Genomic DNA, 24202 nt, shown 5'->3' with positions numbered 1-24202 from the left:
TGATCATTTCATGAAATTCAATCTCGCCATCAAACACAGTTTTTTTTGTCTGTTCTGGATCTTTGTTTACCCATTTAGTATTCTGGTTTTTTTGGCGTCTATGTGTGACAGAGACACGCCAGAGAAGATGGATTGGAATGGTTCGGGGTTAAAGAAATGCGACCACAGAACATTTCCCAAGGTCGACCCCCCTCCTGTCGCTCGCAGCTAAAGAGGTCACAAAGGCCGGGCAGCTGTTCCACCTCGATCTGAGGAGATGATGATTAGATGAGAAGCATGAGCAAAGCACCTCCCTGTGTTATACCTCTGGCTAACAAAGACATGGATTTTTGAAGCTAAAAATGGGGCATTCACTTAGAAGAAAAACACAATTTAAGTCTCCATCATGTGGCGGAATGAATAAATCTCCTTCATCCACTGGGTTTCTGTATTAGTAGTTGAAATAGCCAGAAAACAAAACGAGCTCGGTGAGTACCCGCCCGCATTTTCCCTGATAAATAATGGCATTTGAGATTTCCCTCTCATCTCCTTCTCAGAGGCCGTGAGTGTTTAAGCTTTTATGCGATACAAATGGCTCCGTGTAACGTCTGGCGGTTTCACAAAGTCTTTTTCTCACGCTGGCTGAAGTGTACTGCTTCACATCTTGAAGAAACCACTATATCCTCCAGCTTGAGAAATAGGTACTTGGATAAATTGGCTTGCTTAGATGCTCAGAAAAAAAGCACTTGAGATCTCGCCTGATCATATTTTGTCCAATGTCAAAAGGTCTGAAACTCAAATTCGGGTCACCACAGACCAATTACTTAGACAAAAAAAAAGAGAATTCACCCACCTGGGTTATGACCCATTAATTTGATTACACCGGCAGACAGGCAGAACCTCGTAAAAGCAAGCCCGGATACATTTGTGACTGAAAAGGTGACTCTTTCAATTGTGTATTGAGAGTAATACCAATACCTACTTAATTTCATGTCTTACAGTGAAGTAACACAAAAAAGTACTTACTGACTGAATTTTTAAAAAAAGGAGTAAGAATAGTCTCATTTTTTACTGAGGGATTAATTCAGAATTGTATTTTGGTTTGTGTTAATGTTGCTCCGTTGCTTTTTTTTCTTGGTTCCGTCTGGAGTCTTGGAGGTGAGAGACGAGGAAAAGATCCTACAAACATTTCTGCAGACATGCATCCAGATTGAAGACCTCATGACCTGCCGCTGCACCGCTCTCCTGTTTGTAGATTCAAAGCGCTTCAGGGCAAATTTCCCTGGTGTTTGCATTGAGTTTGAATTTTTCACCTTCCACCCCTGGCTTTCAGTCATGTGCCTGCCTCACCTGCTATTCCGCAATGTTCTGAGAAGCAATTTGCTTATTTCGCAACGGTATAAGTATCTCCTCAGTCTTACCTTGCAGGAAATGTACTCCAATGACAGTGCCCTGTATCACCTGTTCATTTTTAGTATATTGGGAATGAATGTAGCAGAGGTGACGTGCCAAGCACATTAATCTATTAGGTACACAGATACACTCCTCGGAGGACACAAGGCAATTCCTCTAAAAAGGATGTGTAAGTGCTGCTGTTGTTCCATTTCTCTTCACCAACCTTAATATAATTTTTTTATTATAGTGGTCTAGCCTTTTCTCTCCAAAACCAACATCATGCTGTTTTTCACCTGCTTCTGTATCTTTAAAGCTCGGATGCCTTTTCATCCCAGCCCAAAAATGAGGAATGCCTCCTCTTGTGCTGCGGCACCAACAGAAAGAAGCTGAAAAGCACTCTGCAGCCACAAAACAAGTAGGTTTTCAACCGCCAACGCTAAGCAGTTGCAAAGCCCATTGTCCTCAACATCTACCAAGCAAGTAACCTCAAATATATTTATCATCAGTTACAAAAATAGCCCACCTGAGCAGCACCCTGGCAGCTGCATGCGCTTCAATTGGTAGATACAGGTTTGAATAACGAGTGTCAAGCTATTATCTGAGCAAAACGAATCGACTTTAAACAAGTCTAACCTTTTTCAACGAACACGTCCCATCTGCCGGTCTACTCTTCGACGAAGCATGAAACGTCTGCAGTCGCTTCACAGCCAACGTTATTTTGGGCGTCAGGTTGATCTAAGTCAGTGTTGATCAGGAAGAACAGGAACATTTAAGCAAACACTGTCATGGCTTTGGGTTTAATTTCTTATTTCCTGTTTTATTTTGAGAGTTTATTCCCCCATGCCGTGATTTTCTCTTTCTCATCTCGTCTTTCCAGCTGTTTTGCCCTATTAGTTTCACGTGTCCCCGTTTCATCTTTGTTTTCACAGTGTTTGTCTTATTCTGTGCCTGATCACTTTCTGTTCCTTCGTCTTTGTTTCCATTTTAACCTGTCTTCCCCTTGAATTCTCAATTCAAGCGCCACATCCTTCAAAGGACCGGGTCAACAGCCATGCCAGTCTGTTTCTCAACTTTAGTGTCACTTTACAGGACATTTTCCTCGTGTTTCCAGTGTCTGTCTGTTTTCACACAATGAATGCGTAATGGGGTGTCAGTTGGTTCCACCTCTACTTCCCCAGGAGGTAGCAACAGCACGTAAACATGTCTGCCTGAATGAAATGCCCCAGCTTTGACGAATTGGTGTGATGTTGTAGCAATATGCTCACGTGTGCGACCTACCCATAGCAACAGGAAGTCTGGTATTTGAAGAACAAGCACAGAAAATCCTGGCATTGAGGTGGTGTTGTCTCGCCTCGGGTTGGTCCCTTTTGAACAAACCAAAGGGGTCACCGAGAAGGGAATTCATTTCGGTGCTGTTGTGTACTCTCTGTCTGAAAGTTTTCTAGGATTCAGACTTTGTCTTATTGTTCTGGATGGTTTGTTGTGCTCATTTCCTAGGGAACATTGTATTCATGGTCTGAACTACTCTCTGGCATTGACCTTTGCCTTAAGTTTAAGATATTGATGAAATCCCTGAGCTGCCCCCTTTATGAATCAGCTCTGTCTCTGACTGCCTCTGGGTCCTTTATTCTGAGCTGGTTGGAACAAATATCGTCTGAAAGACTTTCCTGGCAGATGGCCTGGGACCTTTAAAAAGCACAGAGGATGAGACATGGTTTCTTAAGATCTGTCTCATTACCACAGCTCCATCTAATATATAAATTAGATATGACGTGTGTGTTCCAGCCTCTCTTTATATATCGTGATCAAGAATGACAGCTGGAGGAGGCACAAAAACGATGACCGACCAAAAGCACATTAATGAGTTCGGCCCAAGATAGTTGTCTCCTACTTTCTGAGCCGGAGCTAACAAACACAAAAGGAGAGACACTGTCAATGCGTAAATGTGGGTGTTTGTGTTATCCATCTGTGCTCACATTGTGAAATGACTGTCATTAGCTCTCATTACTTCTGTGACTACATGTTAAAAATGTATGCTTCGGGGCGTCCAATGTCTTGTTGGCTAAATGAAGAGGGAATCTAATGTGCCTTCCTTGGAACTGGCATTAACACACCGTGGGGTTTTCAGCTGGATATCAATTAGAGGCTCATTAGGCATTTAGAGATGGCATTCCCTCTGGCTTCCTGTCACCTACTGTGAAACTGGCTGACCCTGACCTTGAGGGAAGGCTAGGACTCAGTGTTTTTTTCTTTAGTCGTGGGAGATTAGCTATCAAGCAGCTGCATCATACGTGCCTTCCTTTAAATGCTGCATTTCGGAAACACGCATTGTTCAAATGCAAAGCGTCGATAAGAGCAAAAATCCCTGATACAAAATGCAGTCCTCACCTCAACATTGCAGCATGGGTCAGCAGGCTGTGACGCACATGCCAGCGTGAGCGCAAAAAGCAATTTTCAGTCACTCATGGGAGTAAATACTCCACTAGAATACTGACAGGTGTCAGTAGGGTGGGAACGTGGCATTGAAACGGAGTCAGGCAACTTTCTAGACACAACAGGGAAAGCAAGCAGTTGGATAGAATGTCAGGATGGCACAATGCAGCATGCATCGTGATTTGTTACTATGGAGATGTTGTAAAAATAATAATCCCGTGACCGGTGTTGGTACCAATTTGCGTGTGATACAGCAAGAAAATACTAAACTAAGCATGGGAAAAGTTGAAAAATAAGTCTGATAAAGTTGAGGTCAGTGCTGGGAGTGTATTGCCAAACGTGGGAAACCATCCACAGACAAAGAATACATAAAGAGGGCTTTCCTGAACAGTGCAGAGGTTTTATTTGATGGACTACCAAGCAAAGACTAGGAATAAAGTCTTGCCTCGATCTATAGGACCTGTTGAGAGATGTTATTACAGGCAGAGGAATGAAAAGGAGGGAAGTTTTTTGTGCGATTCGTCCATTTGTACTTGTAATTGTTCAACAACAATACAACGATTTGCGCACAAATCAGCCAGTCAGAGAGGGGATCTTGTGCAAACAACAGGGCTGCATCAGACTTTATATCCGATTGGGCATTTAAAAGTTCACTTTTGTCAATTCTAACTGACACGAGACATTATCCCAAAGGCTGAGCAGTTGCCTGGATCACTAATTTAGTTAATTCCTTATGCTTAAATGTTTACTTATAGCTGGAAAACACATGTAGTTCCGCTCAACGCTGCATGATTGCGCATTTACTCATCCCGTCCTATGCAGCCCGTCTTTACTCCTGCCCCTTGGTGTGTAGTTGGTGGCAGGGGTGGTATGGGGTATTTTTAGACGGACTCAGAGAGGACTCTGTGTTCAGGCAGCAAACACAAAGGACTCTCATGCATGAACAAGGACATACTCTAGTGACTGGAGGCAGAGCGGTCGACCGCTCCCCTGCTTCAAAAATGAGTCAATGTTGAAGAAGACCACTTTGTGAAAGTGGCCACGACGTATGGACTCATACAAAACGAGCATTTACTCTTTCATGTGTGGTAAGAGAACTGGAAAAACCTTCACATGGTTTTAGTGCATCAGATACAGGACATCTGGAATGGTATTTTAAACTTAGTGTTTTGTACTTAAAGTCAGCTAGGAGTCACCCAGGAGTTTAGATCACATGATACTAGAGCAGAGACTTTTCATTTGCAAGGGACAAACCGATGGAACTACTCGGTAATCAAACCTCAGGTTAACCCGGTGTATCTTTTAAAACAGCGTACAAATTCATGTTTGAAATTTACATTCCTGGTCGGAGCAAAACACAAAAGTTTAGCAGAGAGGAGTCTTAAAAATAGCCTGCATACTGCGCCACATGGCACTGTAGGTCTCCTGCTAACAGCATGCAGAGCAAAGGCCGATCCACTCCACTTCATCAAAATGTGTGGTTTGTGGACAGTCTATTCAGCATATTTAGTCAAGCACAACCTCTGTGGAAGAGCGCTCCTTCTTTCAATTTCTGTTTATTTTGCTATACCCACATACAAGCCTAGAAAGAGCTATCTTGAAGCTACGCCTCCCAGGGCTTTAGTCAGCTAGCACTTAATCTTGAACAGCTGAAATATTCGAGCGTACTTAAAGGTTACATGAAGAGTAGCAACAACTCATTTTCATGTATTTTGCCATTAAGATCTGCATTTTCTTCACCGTGCATATTTCACATTTATACATCCTTTACTCAAATGATTCCAGGAACACAGATTAAGATCAACTGCAACTAATGGAATTTGTTTTCATTCTTAATCTTGGGATTAGTTTTAAATTGATCACTACAATGATTCACAAGAATATAGATGAAGGTTAATGGAAAGGATGCCAAGTACAATAACACTTTTAAAAAAATCAAAAGGGATTGAATTTATAATGATGTGAATTAGAAGCTCTGAATATGAAAAGAATAAAGAGGGCAGCTTCACGGACAGTCAACTTCAAGAGAAGTTTTAGAAGAAAAAGAAGAAAATTTAATCAAAAGTCTTAAAAACTTGACTCAAACGTTTGGCTTTGACAATGGGACGATGTATCTGTTCAATGCAAATTTAGGAATACTAGAAGTGAAAACAAAAGAGTAACCTGGGCTGACCACAGAGGGGTTTCAACTGGAGACTACCAGGACTTACAGTGCTTTGCTCATAACCAAACGGATCATGTTTGCACAAGGACGTGCGACTCAGCAGGCCTTAAAAACCTGCGGACTCACCGGAAATGAAGGGGTTAAATGCTAACGCAAAGACCTGATAAAACAAACATGATGATAAAAACCAGAGAACGCCGTATACAGAGGACTGAAAACACACCAGAGTCAACAGATCGCAAACTGTGTGAACTATACTCTGACCCGTGATCTAGCTTGATCTGTCTAAGCACACGGCGAGCCGGGATCTCATTGGCTGAGATGACAGTAAACGCCAGTCAGGGCTGAATCCGACTCCTCTTCAGTGGTTGGACTGAAATTATTCACCTTAAAAAGTGTGATTTACAGCCACTTATTTCCTCGGATGCCTTCAAGCAAAGGGCAGCGTTTGAAACGGACTCAAAACAACGCTTCATTTCATAAAAGTCTTTTTTCTGTCGCACTCCTACTCTCGATGGTCACACCCTATTAAAGCACACAAAGCTGCTGTACCAACAACAACGTCTCCACTGTGTCCTACAGACACAGGAACGCCTGAGCAAATTGTAACGAGTTTAACCCTTTCATGGCGCCTCACATCAACGACAAGAGGCCTATCCGCCACTGATAACCGAGCGCCACACTCAAGAGGAACAATGGAGCTATTTAGATATGACATAGCACCGGTATTTCTCTGACAACTTCACAGTAGCGCGCAGATCTCGTTAAAAGATTTGGCAGCGGCGGTGTCGACGTGCGGGCCCTCTGCAGGTGACACGAGGGTAACCCCATTTGTCTTCTGTTGAAACGCACAGCTTTCATGAGGAATTGCAAAGTCCCTGGTAATCTGCCAACGCTGACAGCAGATGTGGAGCGGAGCTGAGGAGAAGTGGGAGGACGAGCGCAACGCATGGATGATGATGATGATGTCTCTAGCGTGCAAAGGACAAAGCAGGACAAGATAATACCTGGTGGGCGTAGTGACAAAGCAAGGGGTAACAGGGGTCGCCGGTCGCCACCCCAACAACATCTGGAAAGCAGAGGGTTGTCGGTGTCGTGGTTGTTGTTCTAGCTCCAGTCGGATGCATGTATTCATGTGCCCTCAACAGCAGGGGTCGGTTCAAGCAGCCGACTAATAGGCTGATGGAATTGGGGAGGGAGGGAGCAGGGGGGTCTTCTGTTTCTCCCCTGAGGAAGGTTTGAGTGGCGGGCAGATTGGGTAGAGCTACAGAGCCAAACTCTGTTATCTAACAGGTAACAGAATCAGGTAATGTCACGCAACGGATGTCGTGGTTCCAGTTGTCCAAAGAGAAGCGATTAGTTTGATTTCATTAAAGCTGCAGCGCAGCAATAAGCTCAGAGACTCCAGTCGCAACAGCAGCTGCCAATATGAAATATATCAGCCCAATCTGTTGGCGTACGAGTGCAAACGGCTTCCCTTCCATCCCTCAGCAACAATAGGCTCCTGGTCTTGGGGCCATGTTCAGATATCAGCCACATTTTCTTTGTTCTAAATAGTTCCCTCGATCCACATTAGCATGCCAAATAAAAGAGCACGACTAAATTTCTTCTGAGAGGTGTTTACAAGGCGCCGGAGCTGGTAGCTGTACTCCAATTCCAGCAAAGCGACTTTCCACCGTGTTCAATTCGATGTCTATGTTCAGTTCTGTTTAAAGGTGAGTTATGATGATAAGAAATCGCTCTAGAACAGGGGTGTCACAAACTCATTTTCACCGAGGGACACATCAGCATAACGGCTGTCCTCAAAGGGCCAGATGTAACTAATAAATGTAACTAAAGGTAACTCAATGTAATGTAAAATACGTGTAACTACTCCTTAATGACAATTAATTCACAAGTTATCACTTATTCAAGTTGCAAACTTTACAGTTGCACAGAAAAAAATATGATCGTTTGTTGTTATGTTATAACTTAAATCCTTTTAATTTCTCAGGATATTAAATCCACAGAACTCCATCAATCAAGGATCAAGCTATACGAGTGAATAAAGAAAAATAACATCAAACACAAGTTAGGACGTTAACTTTGTTCGAAACATTTTTGTCAAAGTTAAAATGGACTTAATTACTGCATTGTGGGAAATGTAGTTTTGGTCAAAGCACACTTTTGACATACATTATTTACTTATAGACACTCTTTTATTTTCTTGCGAGCCACATAAAATGATGTGGCGGGCCACATTTGGCCCCCCGGGCCTTGAGTTTGACACGTGATCTAGATGAAGAAGTTTTACCATTATCTGCCACAAAGTGAGCTGCTGGGTTATAGGGTTCCATCCATGCACGTTAGCATTTTGGTTCATTAAGTGGGAAAGTTTCTGCAAGCTCCAACCTAACACGTGAGGCTACCTGTGCGTTAGAAGATAGATAGACGAGATCATAAAGCTACAAAGACGCGATCCTCATGCATGTTGATGCAACGCCCCACTTTATTATAATGAAACCCTTACCAGGTCTGCATATCGCAACGGCCTCCCTGGTATGTAGCAGATGAAAACACCAAAGCAATTACCGGCAGATCCTACGCTAGGTTCTGTTTTTTTTCTTAAAAGGAAGGCAAACATACAAAGCAGCCTCACCAGCAACGGCCTTTACTGGGTTTGTAGTCATAGATCTCGGCATAGTCAAAATACCGCAACAATATTCTTGTGGTTTTAGCTTTTACATCAAATCAATGCATATTTTTGAGGAAGTATACCCTACACTGCAACTCCATTGAACTGCAAAATCTTCATCTAGTGAGCAAATCGGTACGAAATGTAAATTTATCCATCAAGATTTCAGAAATGTCAGCAGCAACAGCTAGCCGGCCGCCCAGATGAAACTGCCGAGCCTACCTCCGCTCCAGCAAGAAAGGAGGAAGAGCTTTAGAACACGTCTACGTGGCATCATTATTACACAAACAAAGGGCCACAGAGAAACGAGGGCCACGCTTGGGTAGAACCCGGCCCTCATTATAGGAGTTCAGTGCACCGTTGTTCCCACCAAATGAGGCAATTCTGGTGTTTTATAGTTTATCGGGAATGTCTTTGTTCAGGTTTTTCAACATGCTAAAGCCGCTGTGTCGTCAGTGACGCTGTTGCAGCCGTGACAACCAGCATGCCCATTGTTGGAGCTGAGAATGGAGTTACTGGTCAACAGGCGAATGAATTATGAGCAGAATATCAATTTCTATCCTCTTTACACTGCATTTCTTTTCCCCTGAAACTGATGATCTGACGCTATTCATACCAAAGCACACAAATACGACCGCATATGCATATAAAATTAAATTTTCCAATAGGCTTTTTCCTGTTTTCCTCGACTGCATTTTCCCTCATTAAATTCTGCATGTGGAGCGCCATTTCCCTCAACACTCTGTGAAATTAATCAAAACATCCCAGGAGGACGACACCTTTATTTCCTGTACGGAATGCATTTGCACATTTTCAGACCCGATAGGATTCAGAGAGCGACATCCAAAGACGTCTGGCTCGGTCATGGACGCTCACGAAAAAAAAAAGAGCAGCTCTGCCTCATTAAACAACAGACGTGTTCATATTTGAAGCGGCGATCAAACGCTGCTGCAGCGTCTGTTAACTAACTCCAACCACTTTAAAGAGTATAAAGCACGGCGAAATGCACTGTATGTATATTTAGTCCAAGCTGTGGAAGGAAAGTTGTCTGCAAACAGCTGCTGGTGACATTTAGATAGAGAGATAACCGTAATTCAATGCATTAAATGTTATTTTTAAGACAACATCCTATAATTTGTCTTTTCTAAGGTCATGACTGGTCCTGATTGGTCATTTTCTTGATTTCGAGGGTAACCAATGGAAAAAGAATGATCCTCCCCTGGGATTAGGTGACAGTCTTTACGATCCAACAGTGTGTAAAACTTATAAACAGGGTTGGGCTTCAAAACCAGTTCCAAATTGGAAAAGCAAACAAGTCACAGTTCACCAAATCGTCATAAACTGTGTCAAAAATCAAATGAAAGAATGTAGATTGCTAACGCTAATGCAAATACAAAAACGAGTCGATGCATCTTTACAACACACACACACACACACACATTGATAACAGGCGTTTACTGCTTGAACAGGCGCGTCCACACCTCAGTAACGCCATGACAACTATATCTGAGAACGGACACGGCTCATATAAATCAATACATGCCATGAAAACAAATAGGAACGCCAAACCCAAGGCATCCAGCGGGGCGATTACCTCCTGAAACCAAATTATGAATATCAATAAGATTTAGTGATTTCGAGCAGACGTTTCTAATTGGGATTGACCGGAGGGATCCAAAACTGAGATGTCACGATCTGTACGAATTGAATTTCTGACAATTCCACTTAAACGGCGTCATACTTAATCAAATAATGACTGCAGTCAGGATTTGGCTAGTACTGCCGGTGATGCGAGTTTCCAAATGTTCAGCTGAAAAAGCCATGGCAACAGGAGCAACAGCAGAAGCTCTTTGTGGCGACCTTTGACCTGTCGGTGACTGAAGACAACAGGATCCTGTCAAGCGCTGGGAGACAAAAAAAAACCAGGTTGATCTTCCAGGAGAAGAGCAGCTTGGTGATCTGGTAATGGAAAAATCCTCCACATAGTGTGAACTCAGATGTGTGTCAGGAAGAGAAGCGAACGCTCCCCTCCCTCCGTGTCGGCGATGTGATGAGAGAACGCTTTGAGGATGACTGTCTTTTTATCCGTGACGAGCTGAGCTGACAGCCGAGAACTTTAAAAAAAAAAAAAAAGTACAGCGAGGCAGCAGTTCGTCTCCAGCCTCATACAAAAACCATGAGCGCCGAAGCCCAAACCCAACCCCATCTGCAGACCTATTTTCCTGATAAACGCTTCATCACAGTTCCTTCTCCGGTTATTATAAAGTCAAGGCTCGAGAGGCGTAAAAGCTACTGAGAGCCATGCCCTTAAAAAAAAGAAGAAGAAAAAAAAAAAACACACACACAATTTCTCCATTTGACAAATATGCACCTTGTTGAATCCTAACCGCAAAAACATCTGAAACAAGCGCCGAGGCTTTCACGTCTGGTCACGTTCACCCATCACAAGCAGACTTCCGCCATCTAAACCCTGAATGAATCATGATCATAGGGAAATAAGTGTTTTCCCCCTCCAAACAACGGGCATTACACAGATTAACAGCCTTTGTTGAAACATACTATTAGCACATAAGTCTGTGTGGAGAAGGACCAGATGTCAGATAATAGGCTGTGCAGAGTGAGGTAGGTGCTGGCCTGAAGCCATGGAACAAGTAACAACAGCTTCCTGCACATAAAAGCCATTCACTTGTTGTTTGGGTGGGCGGTCCAGGAGAGGTGTTACCTGTCCGCTCACCTGAAAGCACAACTAGATGCTTTAAATGCATTTGAATGTAAGATATTGCAAGGCCTCTGCTTTAAATCAGATGAATATTATGACTGTAACGCATCTAATGTCAAAGAACATGCACACTTCATTCCCATAGATACTGCAAAAACAGTTAAAGATTGTGTACAAAGGGGCGGCTGAGTCTATCTCGTTAAACACTACTGGGGGGGTTTATTGGCTGGCCGGGCTTCGCTTTGGATAAAGGCGTCATGTGTTGGAAATCGGCTGCTGCAGCCCGACGCCTCCGACTCCCGCATTTTATTGAAGGTGCAATAAAACGAAACTTTCGAATGCAAACAGCTGAGAAGGAGCGGAAAGTGTTTTATTTTCTTTCTTTTTTTTTTTTTCTTTTTTCTTTTTTTTTTGCAGAAGAACAACAGATTACCTTCTCTAGATTCGAACCTTTGTGTTTTCTGGCATCACATCCGCGCGTCCCGTTCGGTTCCCGTTGCTCCGGTACCGCGTCTGCCGCATCGGATCCTCGATCCAAAAAATAAATAAATAAATAAATAGATAAAAAAAAATTAAAAGCAAAAAAACAAAACAGATAAAGAAAATGAAAGAAAACAGTCCGCACACTCCCAACCGGTCCGAAATAGCTGGAGCAGAGCGCCTCTGACGTTAACCGCACCGATCAGAGCCGCCACTGTAAGTCCGCATGCGGGAGACGTTCACGGAATAGCGACACCCTGGAGGAGGTGGACGCCGGCGAAAGCTCGTCCCCGTTGCGGGTAGCGGTGCCCGGACTGACGGCTCTCTCTCGGCCGCCAAACGCGCCAGGTGTCGGGGCCATCCACAACTTCAGTCATGTGTCGGTGCGGCAAAGCCCGTCCGTGATCGGTGCCACGCAGCGCCGCAACATGGAGCGCTGACCTGCCTCTCACTGGTCAAGTCAGACGGAGCGTCCGCAAATCAGGTTTCCGGTATGGTTTTTCAAAATAAAACGGAATCTAGTCGAAACACGGATCGACACGAGGGGAAACAAAATAAAATCCAACATGCAAAAATAAACATAATAAGATTAGGGTGTTTTTTTATTATCATTATTGTCTATTATCGTGGCTGTAATTCCGGTATTTATGTTTTATTTTTACAGTGAGATCCAGAAAAACAGGAACAGACACACAGTGGGGGGTTGATAGCAGGATGATTGAATTATTTACTATGAAGGAAGGCACTAATACCTAAATCATTCATAATTATTCAATAGAAGCAAGGCCGTTGCCAATCAACCTTCAATCCCTCTCCCCTGCATGGCGGCTTTTGACATTTGGAAAATGATAAATGGAGAAGAGGTTCTCCAGAGCCAGACGTGATGTTGATCTGTTCCTCAGGCGGTCAATAAAATTGCGGGCTCATCAGCCATTAAATTAGCTGTAAGGTTAACTAAACACAACGCTCAGCTGTGCCATGCAAGCTCAATGAGCCGCAGCTGACATTTAAATGCATGTATTTCATGTATCATCATTAAACTCAAGGTGTTTGGGCTCACAATCCAGATTTGGGGCCTTTGTGTTCTTCCTATCTGATCATCACCCCCCCCCCCCAGTTCAAAAATCATACAGTTTGTATCATGTATGACACAAATAACTCCAGAAGTGTTCTAATATATCTTTAAATGATTCATCCCTGAATGACAAACACCTCCAGAGGCCCTTTAGCAGCTACTTCCTGATGCAGACCTGACGCCAAGCCACAAATCTGCTTCTGATGGTGTTCCAGATGAATCTTAGCCCATTCCTTGAGGATGAAAATCTGTATTTTTTTTTTTTGGAATATTCCTGGATTTTTCATGCGAAACCATCTCCGTTCTTCTGTGGAGTTCAAGTCAGGTGACTCGTGACTGAAATTTGAAATCTTCTGAAAATCAAACTAGATTTTGTGATCTGTTTGGAATCAATGACATGGAGAGGAAAACAAGAAGAGATGAGTGATTTGAGATGAATTGGTCCTTATAAATTTCAGAATTAATGTAAAATATATTTGGAAGGTTGTTGGGAATGGTTGCATTGTAAATGTTCTTTTTTTAAAATCTAAAAACAATAATTCCCATTATCCACTGAATGATGACATAATTAACTGGGATTATCTGTAATCTATTTACTCTATCATCCTGTGATTGATTTCACAACCGGTGTTCATTAACAGGAAGTACTGTGTATCTATAAAGAGACTCAGGGTCACTAAATGAAAAATTCTGCTCAGTCTTTATCCACTTTTTTATGTTTGGTCCGTATATGTCCTTCAACTTTTTTTTTAAACATGCACAACGATATTAAATCAATATTTCAGTTCCCATCCTTTGGTAAATTTACTGTTCATAATGTAATATATGTTAATTCCGTGTGCTGCGACGGTGTAAACCCTTCTCAGCCAGTCTAGATGAGGTGGTGGTGGTGGTGGTGGGGGTAATCCCTTGATGCTACATTTGACACATGCCAGGATTAAGACGTAAACATCATACATCTCAGTTTGTAAAGTGATGCAACCAAATATATCCTTTGGTAGGAAAACACAACAAAGCGCCAAAGGGCATATTTGTACTTTAAGGAGGTTCCTTCTCTGCAAATAGTGATGAGAAATACTTCAGGGAGGCCCTGGAAACCGGCTTTGGTGCAGGGCTCCTGTGAGGGTGATGGAAGAGGTGTTCACACACACAAACACACTTCCACCGGCGCTGAATCAAATCCTGCCAGAGCTTCCTCTGTCTCGCTCTTCCCTTTTATTTTCCCCTTCGTCTGGACCTACAAAAATGGAACCAATGTGTGTGTGTGTGTGTGTGTTCCCCGAACAGGCGGCAATCGGAGGTGAGATTAATGGAGATCATAAGCGTCGTGGGGAGCCGGATAAGTGACTCAATAAACCCTGGCCCCGGATCTTCTGCTAATCTCCTGAAGGTCCAGCTCATCTTGCACAGATGTCACCCTCCCACCCCCCCACCCCCCCCCCCACAACCACCCCAATTCAGACCAGAAGAGCACAGAGTTTTTATCCGAGAGACCTTTCTTACCTCTTTATTACAACTTTTTCATTTTCTACACCTTCTTTTTGCTCCACCACATTCATTTTTAATCTGAGTAACTTTTTAGACTCAGATTAATAATAGAAAATCCCATCAACACACTAAACATGAAGTATTATTATCGGTGAGTGTTTTAAACAAAGTTTTCCTGCTGCAATTTTAAAGGATGAACAAATTCATGTAACTTTATTGTCCAGGTATTTTTTGGAGGGGCATATCCTGCAAGAGCTGATTGGTCATTTGTGATTTAACAGGACGTCCATATAAGGACTTCATCAGAGCGAAACTGGAATAAAATACAACACAGACAGGTGTCATAAATGTGTGTGTGTGGTGGGGGGGGGGCAGCCTTATCATCGATCCGTCTAAAGGTCGAGTCAACAAAATGTTTTCCTCTCCATTATAAAATCAACTGATTTTCATGAATGCTTTTTTTTGGGGGGGGGGGGGCATGTATGAATTCAATTTAAAACTACATCTCCACACATTTAAGTAATTTTTCTCACTGTAATTTAATAATCCACTTTGACACTATATTTATTCTTGTTTTCAATGTTGAATAAATTATAATAAAACTCACAGTTGAAAGGTTCCTTGATGCAACGAGACGCCTTACCCTGACAGGTTACCCCCCCCCCCCCTCCGCCCCAATCACACACACACACCGCCACCCCTCCCTCTGGTGTGGGATTACTTCACACCTGTCGATTTGCGCCATTCAGTATTAGAAGATCCACCGGCTGACATTGAGGCAGGAGTCGACAATCCTCTTTGTTTCTTTCAAGATGCACTCCAGAACCTTTATTCTCCCCACCTCCAGATACCTCCCCACCCCACTCCTCCACACACACACACACCCCCCCCAAGCTCAGAGGGAAAGTGCTTTGTCTGGAATAAAGGTTCAATGTCTCCCCTTTAGTGGAACCCAGAGCTTGACTGCAGAGCTGGCAACGACTTCAAAGATTCCCCACAGAGGAAAAGCCCCCCCCCGGGGGTCCAGATGTCAGTTATTGAGGGGATATTTTGCTCTGCAGGTCCAGAACACGACCGTCCAGAGTCCTCATTACTCGGTGCTTGTTTAAAGGTTTTTTTGGGGGAGTTTTTTTGGAGCTGCTTACTTTTCATACATCCTCCCTGTTTTCACTGCGACTCCCGTTTCTTTTGGGTTCGTCTCCTTCTCCAAGTCAAACAGGGAACATGGCCGCATCAGAGCAGGAGAGCAGGCCTGAGCATGTGAGGGGTCGAGGTATCAAACGGATCCCTTCCCCCCTACCCCCCCCCCCCCAGGAAGCCAACACAAAAAGGAGAGAACAAGATGAAACATCTCTGCCACAAAACAAACATCCAGGAAATCATAGATTCCGTAGATGAAGATGAGACTCTGGACGTCTTCCCGTCGGTCACAAGCGTCTGATTGGATGATGACAGGACAGGTACAGGTGAGCTGAGACCCGATGGACAAAATAAAGAAATTTGCTTTACATAATGGCGACATTTATGTCCCACTTCCTCCTGTTTGAGGCGAGCATCGGTGAACTGTGTAATCTCTGAGAAGCGGTTGCAGTATTGACCTTCTGGTTATTGCTCTCCTGAGCTTCACAGGTGACACCTCCCTTGCCCGTTACCCGGGTAACGATACAACCTCAGGCATTCGCTTTTACTTAAATCATTTGGCAAACTGCTGCACAGAATCTAGACTGACCCCGACCGCAGAATCGGGAGGGAATGACTTTCTAATGAGAGGTTACGTTCAGCGTGGAGGTGTCCGCTGGGATCCGGTCAGACATGAATCCAGAGCTCTAAACTGTTAGCTCTCGAGAGCTGCAGCTGAATAACGACCTCTATAAATATATTGACCAATCAGCCATTGCTTTGATATGTGGAAGCAATTGCCTTGACCTATGGCACTAATTAGCACCCCCCCACACACACACACACACACCAGAGAGCTGGAGGATGCAGATCCCGTCTTCATAAACTCGTGAAACGGATCTGAGACCGGAGGTTCGTCTGAACACACAACTCTATAGTGACGGGCTCAGTCATTACATGAGGTGTCTGAGGAACAGATGGCGCTTTGTTTTAATCCATATCATTTAGGAACATATGTGTTGCATTTAACAGACAACAACCTTAACCATACAGTAGGAGTAAACAGCTGCGTCTCGGGTTCCGGTCGGGACTACGGGAGAACCGGCTTTCTAACGATGTGGTTTAACGTCACGTGAGCAAAGTCTGTGATGCTCCTGCTGGAGATTCCTGTGATGTGACTCAGTTCCTCTACAACCTGCAAAGCAGAAAATAAAGCTGGGATCAACATAAACCGTCTGATACAACATAAACTGATTTTAGTTTCGTTTTTTTTTAATTTTACAGCTTGTTGCTAGTGGGTGACATTAAGGCTCTGAACACAGATGTACATACAATATACATCTATATAGAGCAGAAAATAAACCGTTTGCTTCACCTGCTCCCATTTTCTGCCATAGAGAATGAATGAAGCCACAGCGATTACTCCAACACCAAGAAGCATGTAGTCTTCAGTCACCGTCACAAACTTCTCTCTGTCAATACAAGAAAGAAACCCAACTGTATAGCAAATATGATAAACATTTAGAAATTATTCTATATGTCCAGCACCATGTTGAACAGATATTCTCACAGGCCTGAGCCATAAGGCAAGGCTGAGCTGCTCTCTGCTGCCCTCTAGTGGCCTACAGATCAATAACACCACTAAAAAGTCAATTCATGGTCTTCCTAGGCAACAACAACTGTGGCGATAACAAATGTGATCCCACGATGAATGATTTCACTAAATGTTACCTCTGTTCTCTAGACGGGTTGACACACTGAGTTGTCGTCACCAACAAGGAGTCATAGATGGCCGTTCTCTGCAGGCTGACAAACTGGAGAACGTGGCAGCAGAGACGGTGGAGCCGATCCACAGCGATGGACGGTTCGTTATGTCCTGCAAAAGTTGGATCAGAGTCAGTACATCTGGACCGGGACTGGGCTTTCTTGATATTAGTAGATCTGTAGAGTATGTCATACCAAAAACCTCCAAAAGAGTTTCCACATAAGTCAGTGGGTTTGGGACATTTAGTCTGAATTCAAGGCCTTTTAAGACCATCAGCTCTGATTCCAGGAGAGTCTGCTTGGAGACACTAAAGCCGACTGAATGCAGGAATTGTACAGCAGTGTCGTTGTTGATAATCTAGAAAGATATTTGAAAAGAAAAATGATAGGAGTAAACTTTACATCCATTTTTTAATCACACGGTCATCGCAGGTATTAATTTTTGCATTAGAGAACTTACTTCACTGTGCAAAGACATTTTGCTTGCAAGTTGCAGACAAGAAAATATGACAAGGGGAAATTTCTCCTTGAACTTCTCAAATACGTCATCCACCTGACCCAACGGTGGATCGGCGGCGACATCTTGAGGCGTTTGCATCGCCAACAAATCCGAGAGGTGCTTCACCATGAACCTGGGAGAGATAATTGTGTACATGATGGTGTAGCAAATTCTTGGTGCTGTAGGGAGAGGCAAATTTGCTTCTTTCTCTCACCTTTGAAGTAATTCAATGGCCTGGTAACCAGTCAGTAAATCAAGAGCCAGTTCTTTGGCCATCAGGAGGATGTATTCTGTTACATCAGAGAGGAATGCAGGATGTTGGATGTTACAGCAAATTAAATGCATGAAGAATGGAGCTGGTAAGGCATTATATGTGTCTGGGCACACAAATCTATCTTATTCTGCAAAATGGGATCAATGCAATTAAATAATGGCATCTCAATTTATATAAGCAATCATACTAACTGGAAATTCTGGCAATGAAAAAAAAACAAAAAACCTACAAATTACCACGTATAAATACTTCTCTGGATGGTCATATGAAGATGTAGTGACTATTTTTATTATTAGAAAATATTACAATTGACCAGTCACTTTAAAGATGGTACAGAATTGTGCAGTTTCCATTATAAAGAAACTTAAAATGATAATAAAAACAGGGAACAGCTGCTAATCGAGCTGTAATGATTAACACAGCTGTGTGTGTCAGACACAAGAAAATTAAAATTTAAAATGTAAAATTTAAAATTTAATTTTAAATTGATCGATGCGTGTTTTTAACGACATAAAATCACAGATTACAAACAATAGATTGTCGATGTGTTCTGACGTCATACATTTTCAAAACAAGCTACTTACAAACAGCCAGTTTGTGGTCTGAGCGATACATTGTATAGAAAACCTTGCTTACCAATTATTCTTTCATCTTTGAAGTTTCCACTGCATTCTGATAAATTGTTGAGGTGATCTTTGTTTTCATTGTTGAGATTAATTAAAATATCTGCGAGCAGATCGGAACAAGCTTTCCTGAACTTCAAACTTTGGCTTGAAGAACGAAGAAAATTTCTCGCCATTTACACTGACTGTACTCACTTCCTTGGATGTTACATTTACAATCCACCAAGTTTGTAATCAGATATGTGTGTTTTCTTTTTGAAACTAAGTTGAAAAAATAAAAATAAACCGTGTCTGAAGCTGATATTTTGCGGAAGATGGCGCTATTTCCGCTGGTTTTCGGTAGAACCGGTTTAACGTCTCATGGTAGGAACCAGTTTTTGCAACGGGGACTCATTTGAAAGGTGCACATTCTAGTCTCGTTCGCGAGCATTTGACGGCGCTCGTGGCGCTCAGCGCAGATCTGACAACAAGTGGATGGGCTTCTAGCGGTGTCTCCAACCTAACAGTCCTTTTGAAACTCAGCTGTGCGCAGGTTCGTTGCGGTAATAACCTTTCACCTCCCGAAGTGACCGCAAGCAATGGCTGACAAGGTTCCTAAGGAGTCCAACGCTCGCTTTGCCACCAGAATAGACCCGGAAAAAGAGGGTCTTTCTCATGAACAGATGCATTTCATCCGACAGGTAGAGCTTCAACAATGGAAGAAGAAGACACAGAAGCTACGCGGGCGAAATATTGTGACAGGACTCGCCATTGGAGCAATCGTTATGGGAATCTGTATCCTTGTCTAGCGCACTAGCTTCATCCGCAAGGTGAATTACGTATGTTAGTTAGCTTAGCATGCTAAAGTTACCACAGAGATACTTTTTGTTAGATAACGCAAAACCCAGTTTATTTCATGTTGTCACATGTTACGTTTAAACCTTTACTGTCTGTACGATTCTTCAACTGGGTACTGGAGAATGTTAGCCTAAAGATTTCATGGCTTCTAATCTACTTAATGCTAACATGACACTTAGCTCATCTATGGTTAGCATTGCATTTGTTTCTGCGTTGATATTACAAGTTATCCACATACAGTTCTATTAATTCTGGACTTATTTAAATGTATTTTTTGATCACTATTATAAATTTATACTATTTAATCACTATTTCTAGAAACTACATTATCTTTCAGGAGTAAATCAGCTGCAGGCTGCATTAGTTTTCGGCCAATTTCTAGTGCAATTCTTACTTGTGTTTGTTTCTTTTGTTCCACTTATAATCATTTGCCTTGACCACTTCCTGCCCTGCTAGACGGCTACACGTTTTACTCAGTCGCCCAAGAGCGGCTCATCGATGAAATAGATGAGGAGGCCAAGCGAGCTAGAATGCTGGGACCAAAGACGGGTGCCAACTGAGACGCATGACCCTCCTGCCTGTTGTTGGACTATTTGTCTTTCATGCACTTAATAATGGACTACTGTGGATGCTGATCCCACTGATTTGTATTCCATCAGTGGTCGCTGGAGTGGCAGCTGTGGACTTTGGTTTGTGCGGGATGAGTGATCTGTGGCTCTGCTGCTCAGTAAACTAAAGTGATCTTTCCTTTGATAACATTTCTATCAGTGAAAAAAGGCGAATCCGTTGACCTTACCATGACCAGATTACAACTAGCCAGAATGGCAGTAGCATTGAAATGACATGCATATGAACCTAATGACATATATTTATGTTGATAAAGTGATATATCTAATATGAATCTTCTGCATGCAATTGTTTTTAACATGTCTGTGGAACAATGTTTGCTGGAGATAAAAACACTGGGTGAAGCAGTAAAGATGTCAAACAACCTGCGGTATTTACAACTCTATTTATTTTTATCCAAATTTAATATATGGAGTCTGATCTTGCTACCAAATCTTTGGAGTAAAAGTATAAAATAAGACATCAAAATGGGGAAAGGCACAGATTCAGCATGGCAGAACAGCAGCAGCTTCAGAAAGCAAATACAAATTATTTTACATTCAACATTTTGAAATGGAACATCTTTGAATATAGAACGAACTTTGGAAAATCTTTAGTTCCACTGTGGGTAAAATTCAGTGTGTTGTGAACATTTCATATAAGGCAACAGCTACACATTCACAGCTTGGACTGATTGCTCTACGTCCCACGACAGGGTACCTACATCAGCCTGTGGGAGGGGAGATCACCTTCACTGCAAGCTGACTGGAAATCATGATCAAGCGTAAAAGTCAGGGAATATTCTCAACCTCCCTGGTGGAAAAGTGACAAGAATTACATCGGTTCTTCTTGGAGTGAAGTTAAACCAGCGAGTATTGCATGATTGAGAACTAAAGTACAAGTGACTAAAGTGCACACGATGCTTGATCCATGGAACAAGCGACAAAATCAGATTTTTGCTCAAGCGAAACTTTAAAGTTTTCATTTAGTCATGACTTGTAAACATGATCTATAAATGCACGCTTCTATGTACACATGTACAATCAACAGGAAACAGTAGTCTAAAGCCTAAGTGGATCCTTCAGAACTAGTCGATAAGAGGAGAAGAGTTCAAATCAGCTAAAGTGTAGCATCAGCGCTAACATCCTAAGAACATTTACTGAAGATCCAGATTCTTTCTGGTCCAGGGAGTCGTTCACCATCAGTCCTAACAGTCCAACCTTTTTCCTTCTGAACCATTAAAATCTCACCATGCACACATCGATGGAGCCCAACTCTCCTTTTTGCATTTTATGCATAATAATTGGAAAAATCATTTGAAACAAAAAAAAAAGTCAGGATTCTGGAAAATGCATGCTGTCTCTTCTAAAACGGTGCATTCACTGTGTGATCAGCAGGTACTGAAAAAAAAAACTACAGCAAGTGATTTGAACTGTATTGCTAATGTGTGAATGTCAGCTGCGCATCAGAGCTTTGCGTTTGTTCCACGTTTCTGTGCTCGGACTGATCTCCCAACATCGAGCAGGAGAACGACCGTCGTCCGTCTTGGTCAAAGTCGTGTTACATGCTACTGCAGCACTTGGTACCGTCGCTTGACTGCGTCTGAGAAAAAGACCTTTGACGTTTTCATTCGGAACTTTCCAATCTGGAAAATGAACTCTGCACGAAAAAACCGATTCTGTGCTCGAGTCGCCAATCTGTCGGAACAGTTTCGGCTCCTCGTGTGAATCCAGGTTCATTGACGACAGTTTCTATGCGTGTTGAGGTAAAAAAAAACAAAAAACAAGACGGCTGAGCGAAGCAACCTGCTGATTGCGATCCACCTCCTGGACGGGTTCGATCGCTGCAGTTGCGCTTCAGATGAGGTAGTCCGGATATACAGCACGATTGGCTGAAGGTTTCTTACTGGGGGAAATGAGAGGAAACAGTTGAGAATAAAGCGTCTTTGTGTCTAACTGAACTGGGATAAGCGTGTTAATGCAGGAACTTGACTCACCATTCTACTAATGTCAGTGGAAAAAGTGACACCTTTGTTTGGTTTATCCTGGGAGCCGCTGCTGCTGCCACCGAGGGAGTTCCTCCGAATGATACCTGGGAGGGGAAAAAAAACACATTTACACACATTTGTCACACATGAACTGATAACAGACGACCACTTTCTGACTTGTGAGGTGGATTCCAGCTCACCCTGGAGCGGCAGGATGTCCAGCCTCTGAAGGCTGTTCCTGCGGGACGGGGGGAAGCCGTTGCCTTTGGAGAGGCGGCGCTGTCGACTGGACAGCATAGCAGCGGGAGAGACGATGCCTGCGGGGGGAACCTTCCCCATCTTCTCGTACAAGTCCTCGATTTCTCTCTTCTGAGCAGCCTGGAGGGCCTGGACCTCGGTCAGGTGTCTTGAGAAGAGACAAAAAAAAAAAAAAATCAGAATCAGGTGAAAAAGTCTCAAAAAGCCTTTAATTTTCTCAAAAACCTACAGCGCGCCTTATAATCCAGTGCGCCTTTAATAAAAGAAAAAGTTTTTTAATAGGCCGCAGTCGTGAAAGCAATCCCTTTAGCGCAGCTCAATCTAGTGGATGCATAACGCAACAGAAGCCACTACAGTAGTTTTTTAATTCTATGCGCCTTATAATGCTATTCTGGTCAAAACAGTTTTAAAATAATCCATTCATTGAAGGTTTGCCTTATAATTAGATGCGCCTCATAATCCGATGCTCCTTATCATCCATTATAAATTTCATATATGAATTTTTTTTCATTCATTGAAGGTGCGCCTTATAGTCCAGTGCGCCTTATAGTGCAGAAAATACTGTATTTAGAACGTTTTTATCTTTGGGATGTTCTCTGCTGCTTCAGAACTAGTAATGTGAAGACAGCAGCTTCATAAAAGTAACTGAAAATAATTTTTCATTTATATTCATGTGAAACATTTTCAGATCTGATCCTGAGTGGAATCTATTTCCTGTCATGTGAGCGTCTCCGTCGGTGTCCTTACTTCTCTCGGAGCTCCTGAAGCTCCTCCACCATGTCTTCGTCGTCGCTGTCCGAGTCGTCGCTGCTCAGATAGGGGGCGCTGCGGCTGTAAGTCATCATCCATAAGTGATGAAGGGCGTTGCTGTACTGCGGGCTTCCCGCCGCCCCGTCCCACATCCTACCCTCCCCCTCGGCGGCCGTCACGGACAACCCGCTGTCCGCAGACGTCCCCATCAGGCTCAAGCTGTGCGCTCTCCTCCGGCTCCTCTTCTTTAGCCGCTGTCGTTCTCCGACAGTCTCCTCCTCCTCTTCCTCCTCTTCCTCATCCTCCTCTCCTCTACTCCGCTGTGGCTCCTGGTTCCCGCTCCATCCCACCTGTACCTCCACTTCCTGGAGGAGCCCCGTCGATCCTCTGTGGGGAAGCAGGTGAGGGGGGGACATGGTGAGGGAGGTGGCCAGGCTGGTCTCGGACTCGGCCTGCTCCTCCGTGCTGCTCTCTGACGCCTCGCTGACGCCGTTTGACGGCTTGGGAGCGGCGGCGGCGGCGTCTCCCGGCACTGGGAGCACAGGGATGTCCATACTGGGTGTGACCTGGAACCTCCCAACAGTCACTGGTGCGAGCTGGACTTCTGTAACACGAGGAGGGAACGTGTTTAGTGTTCTTAAATAGATTCGGAGCAGAATCATCAACATCAATCCCTGTTTTAATTGTTTATGCCTTCAGCGAGAATGTTCCTCTCTGTGGGCAGCGCAGCACTTTCTGATTTTCCACATTCCACATTTCCTCAAAGCCCTTCCTTTGTGAGGATCAATGAAGTCGACGTTAAGTCAGGTCAACAGTTCTTAAATCGCTATTCTCGGATTATGTTGATGTGCGTTTTCCTTCTGATGTGCACGTCTGTCATGAATTTGCATTTGCATGTGCAAATCATTTTAAAGGCATTTGTACATATAAGCGTCTACATAGGGGAGGGAAAGGGTGGATCGGGAGCACCTAAGCCAGAGAGGGATTACATCCATATGTGAGAGAGTATCTGCGTTATGTTACTGGGAGCAAATGGTTTGTCTCACAGGGGTTTACCAGCATAAAATAGTGACGCCAG

General features: G+C 43.3%; 4 protein-coding genes across 7 annotated transcripts in view; 1 reads left to right on the top strand and 3 right to left on the bottom strand.

Annotated features, from left to right (window-relative positions):
• Window positions 1-11884, bottom strand: part of tanc2b (tetratricopeptide repeat, ankyrin repeat and coiled-coil containing 2b) — a 104044-nt gene extending 92160 nt beyond the window's left edge. The window contains exon 1 of the mRNA XM_068306310.1: window positions 11798-11884. The gene's annotated coding sequence lies outside the window, so the exon portion shown is untranslated. The remainder of the gene's footprint in view (window positions 1-11797) is intronic.
• A 3429-nt stretch (window positions 11885-15313) lies between these two features.
• cntd1 (cyclin N-terminal domain containing 1) lies at window positions 15314-18937 on the bottom strand. Its single transcript, XM_068304881.1, has 7 exons — window positions 18700-18937; window positions 18004-18079; window positions 17751-17922; window positions 17486-17648; window positions 17258-17402; window positions 16902-16998; window positions 15314-16721 (listed from the first exon to the last, which is right to left on the bottom strand). Exons 1-7 carry the CDS (start codon window positions 18860-18862, stop codon window positions 16617-16619), a joined length of 921 nt encoding a protein of 306 aa, XP_068160982.1. The 5' UTR covers window positions 18863-18937; the 3' UTR covers window positions 15314-16616.
• A 178-nt stretch (window positions 18938-19115) lies between these two features.
• Window positions 19116-20516, top strand: coa3a (cytochrome C oxidase assembly factor 3a). Its single transcript, XM_068304882.1, has 2 exons — window positions 19116-19460; window positions 19980-20516. The coding sequence occupies exons 1-2, from the start codon at window positions 19265-19267 to the stop codon at window positions 20081-20083; spliced, it is 300 nt and encodes a 99-aa protein (XP_068160983.1). The 5' UTR covers window positions 19116-19264; the 3' UTR covers window positions 20084-20516.
• wnk4a (WNK lysine deficient protein kinase 4a) overlaps window positions 20517-24202 on the bottom strand; it is a 32949-nt gene continuing 29263 nt past the window's right edge. For 3 of the 4 annotated variants that reach the window (XM_068304877.1, XM_068304880.1, XM_068304879.1), the window contains 4 exons: window positions 23122-23728; window positions 22317-22522; window positions 22126-22220; window positions 20517-22030 (listed from right to left, as the gene is read on the bottom strand). In XM_068304877.1, the coding sequence (XP_068160978.1) occupies window positions 21986-22030; window positions 22126-22220; window positions 22317-22522; window positions 23122-23728 (953 nt within the window). In that variant the 3' untranslated portion in view covers window positions 20517-21985. Of the gene's footprint in view, window positions 22035-22125; window positions 22221-22316; window positions 22523-23121; window positions 23729-24202 lie in introns of all 4 variants that reach the window. The other variant, XM_068304878.1, reaches the window with a different exon arrangement.

This window comes from Antennarius striatus, chromosome 21 (genome assembly GCF_040054535.1).
Source record: "Antennarius striatus isolate MH-2024 chromosome 21, ASM4005453v1, whole genome shotgun sequence".
In the NCBI taxonomy this organism is placed as follows: Eukaryota; Metazoa; Chordata; class Actinopteri; order Lophiiformes; family Antennariidae; genus Antennarius; species Antennarius striatus.
Note: the sequence above shows the minus strand (reverse complement) of the source record. Positions and strands in the feature narration are given on the sequence as shown.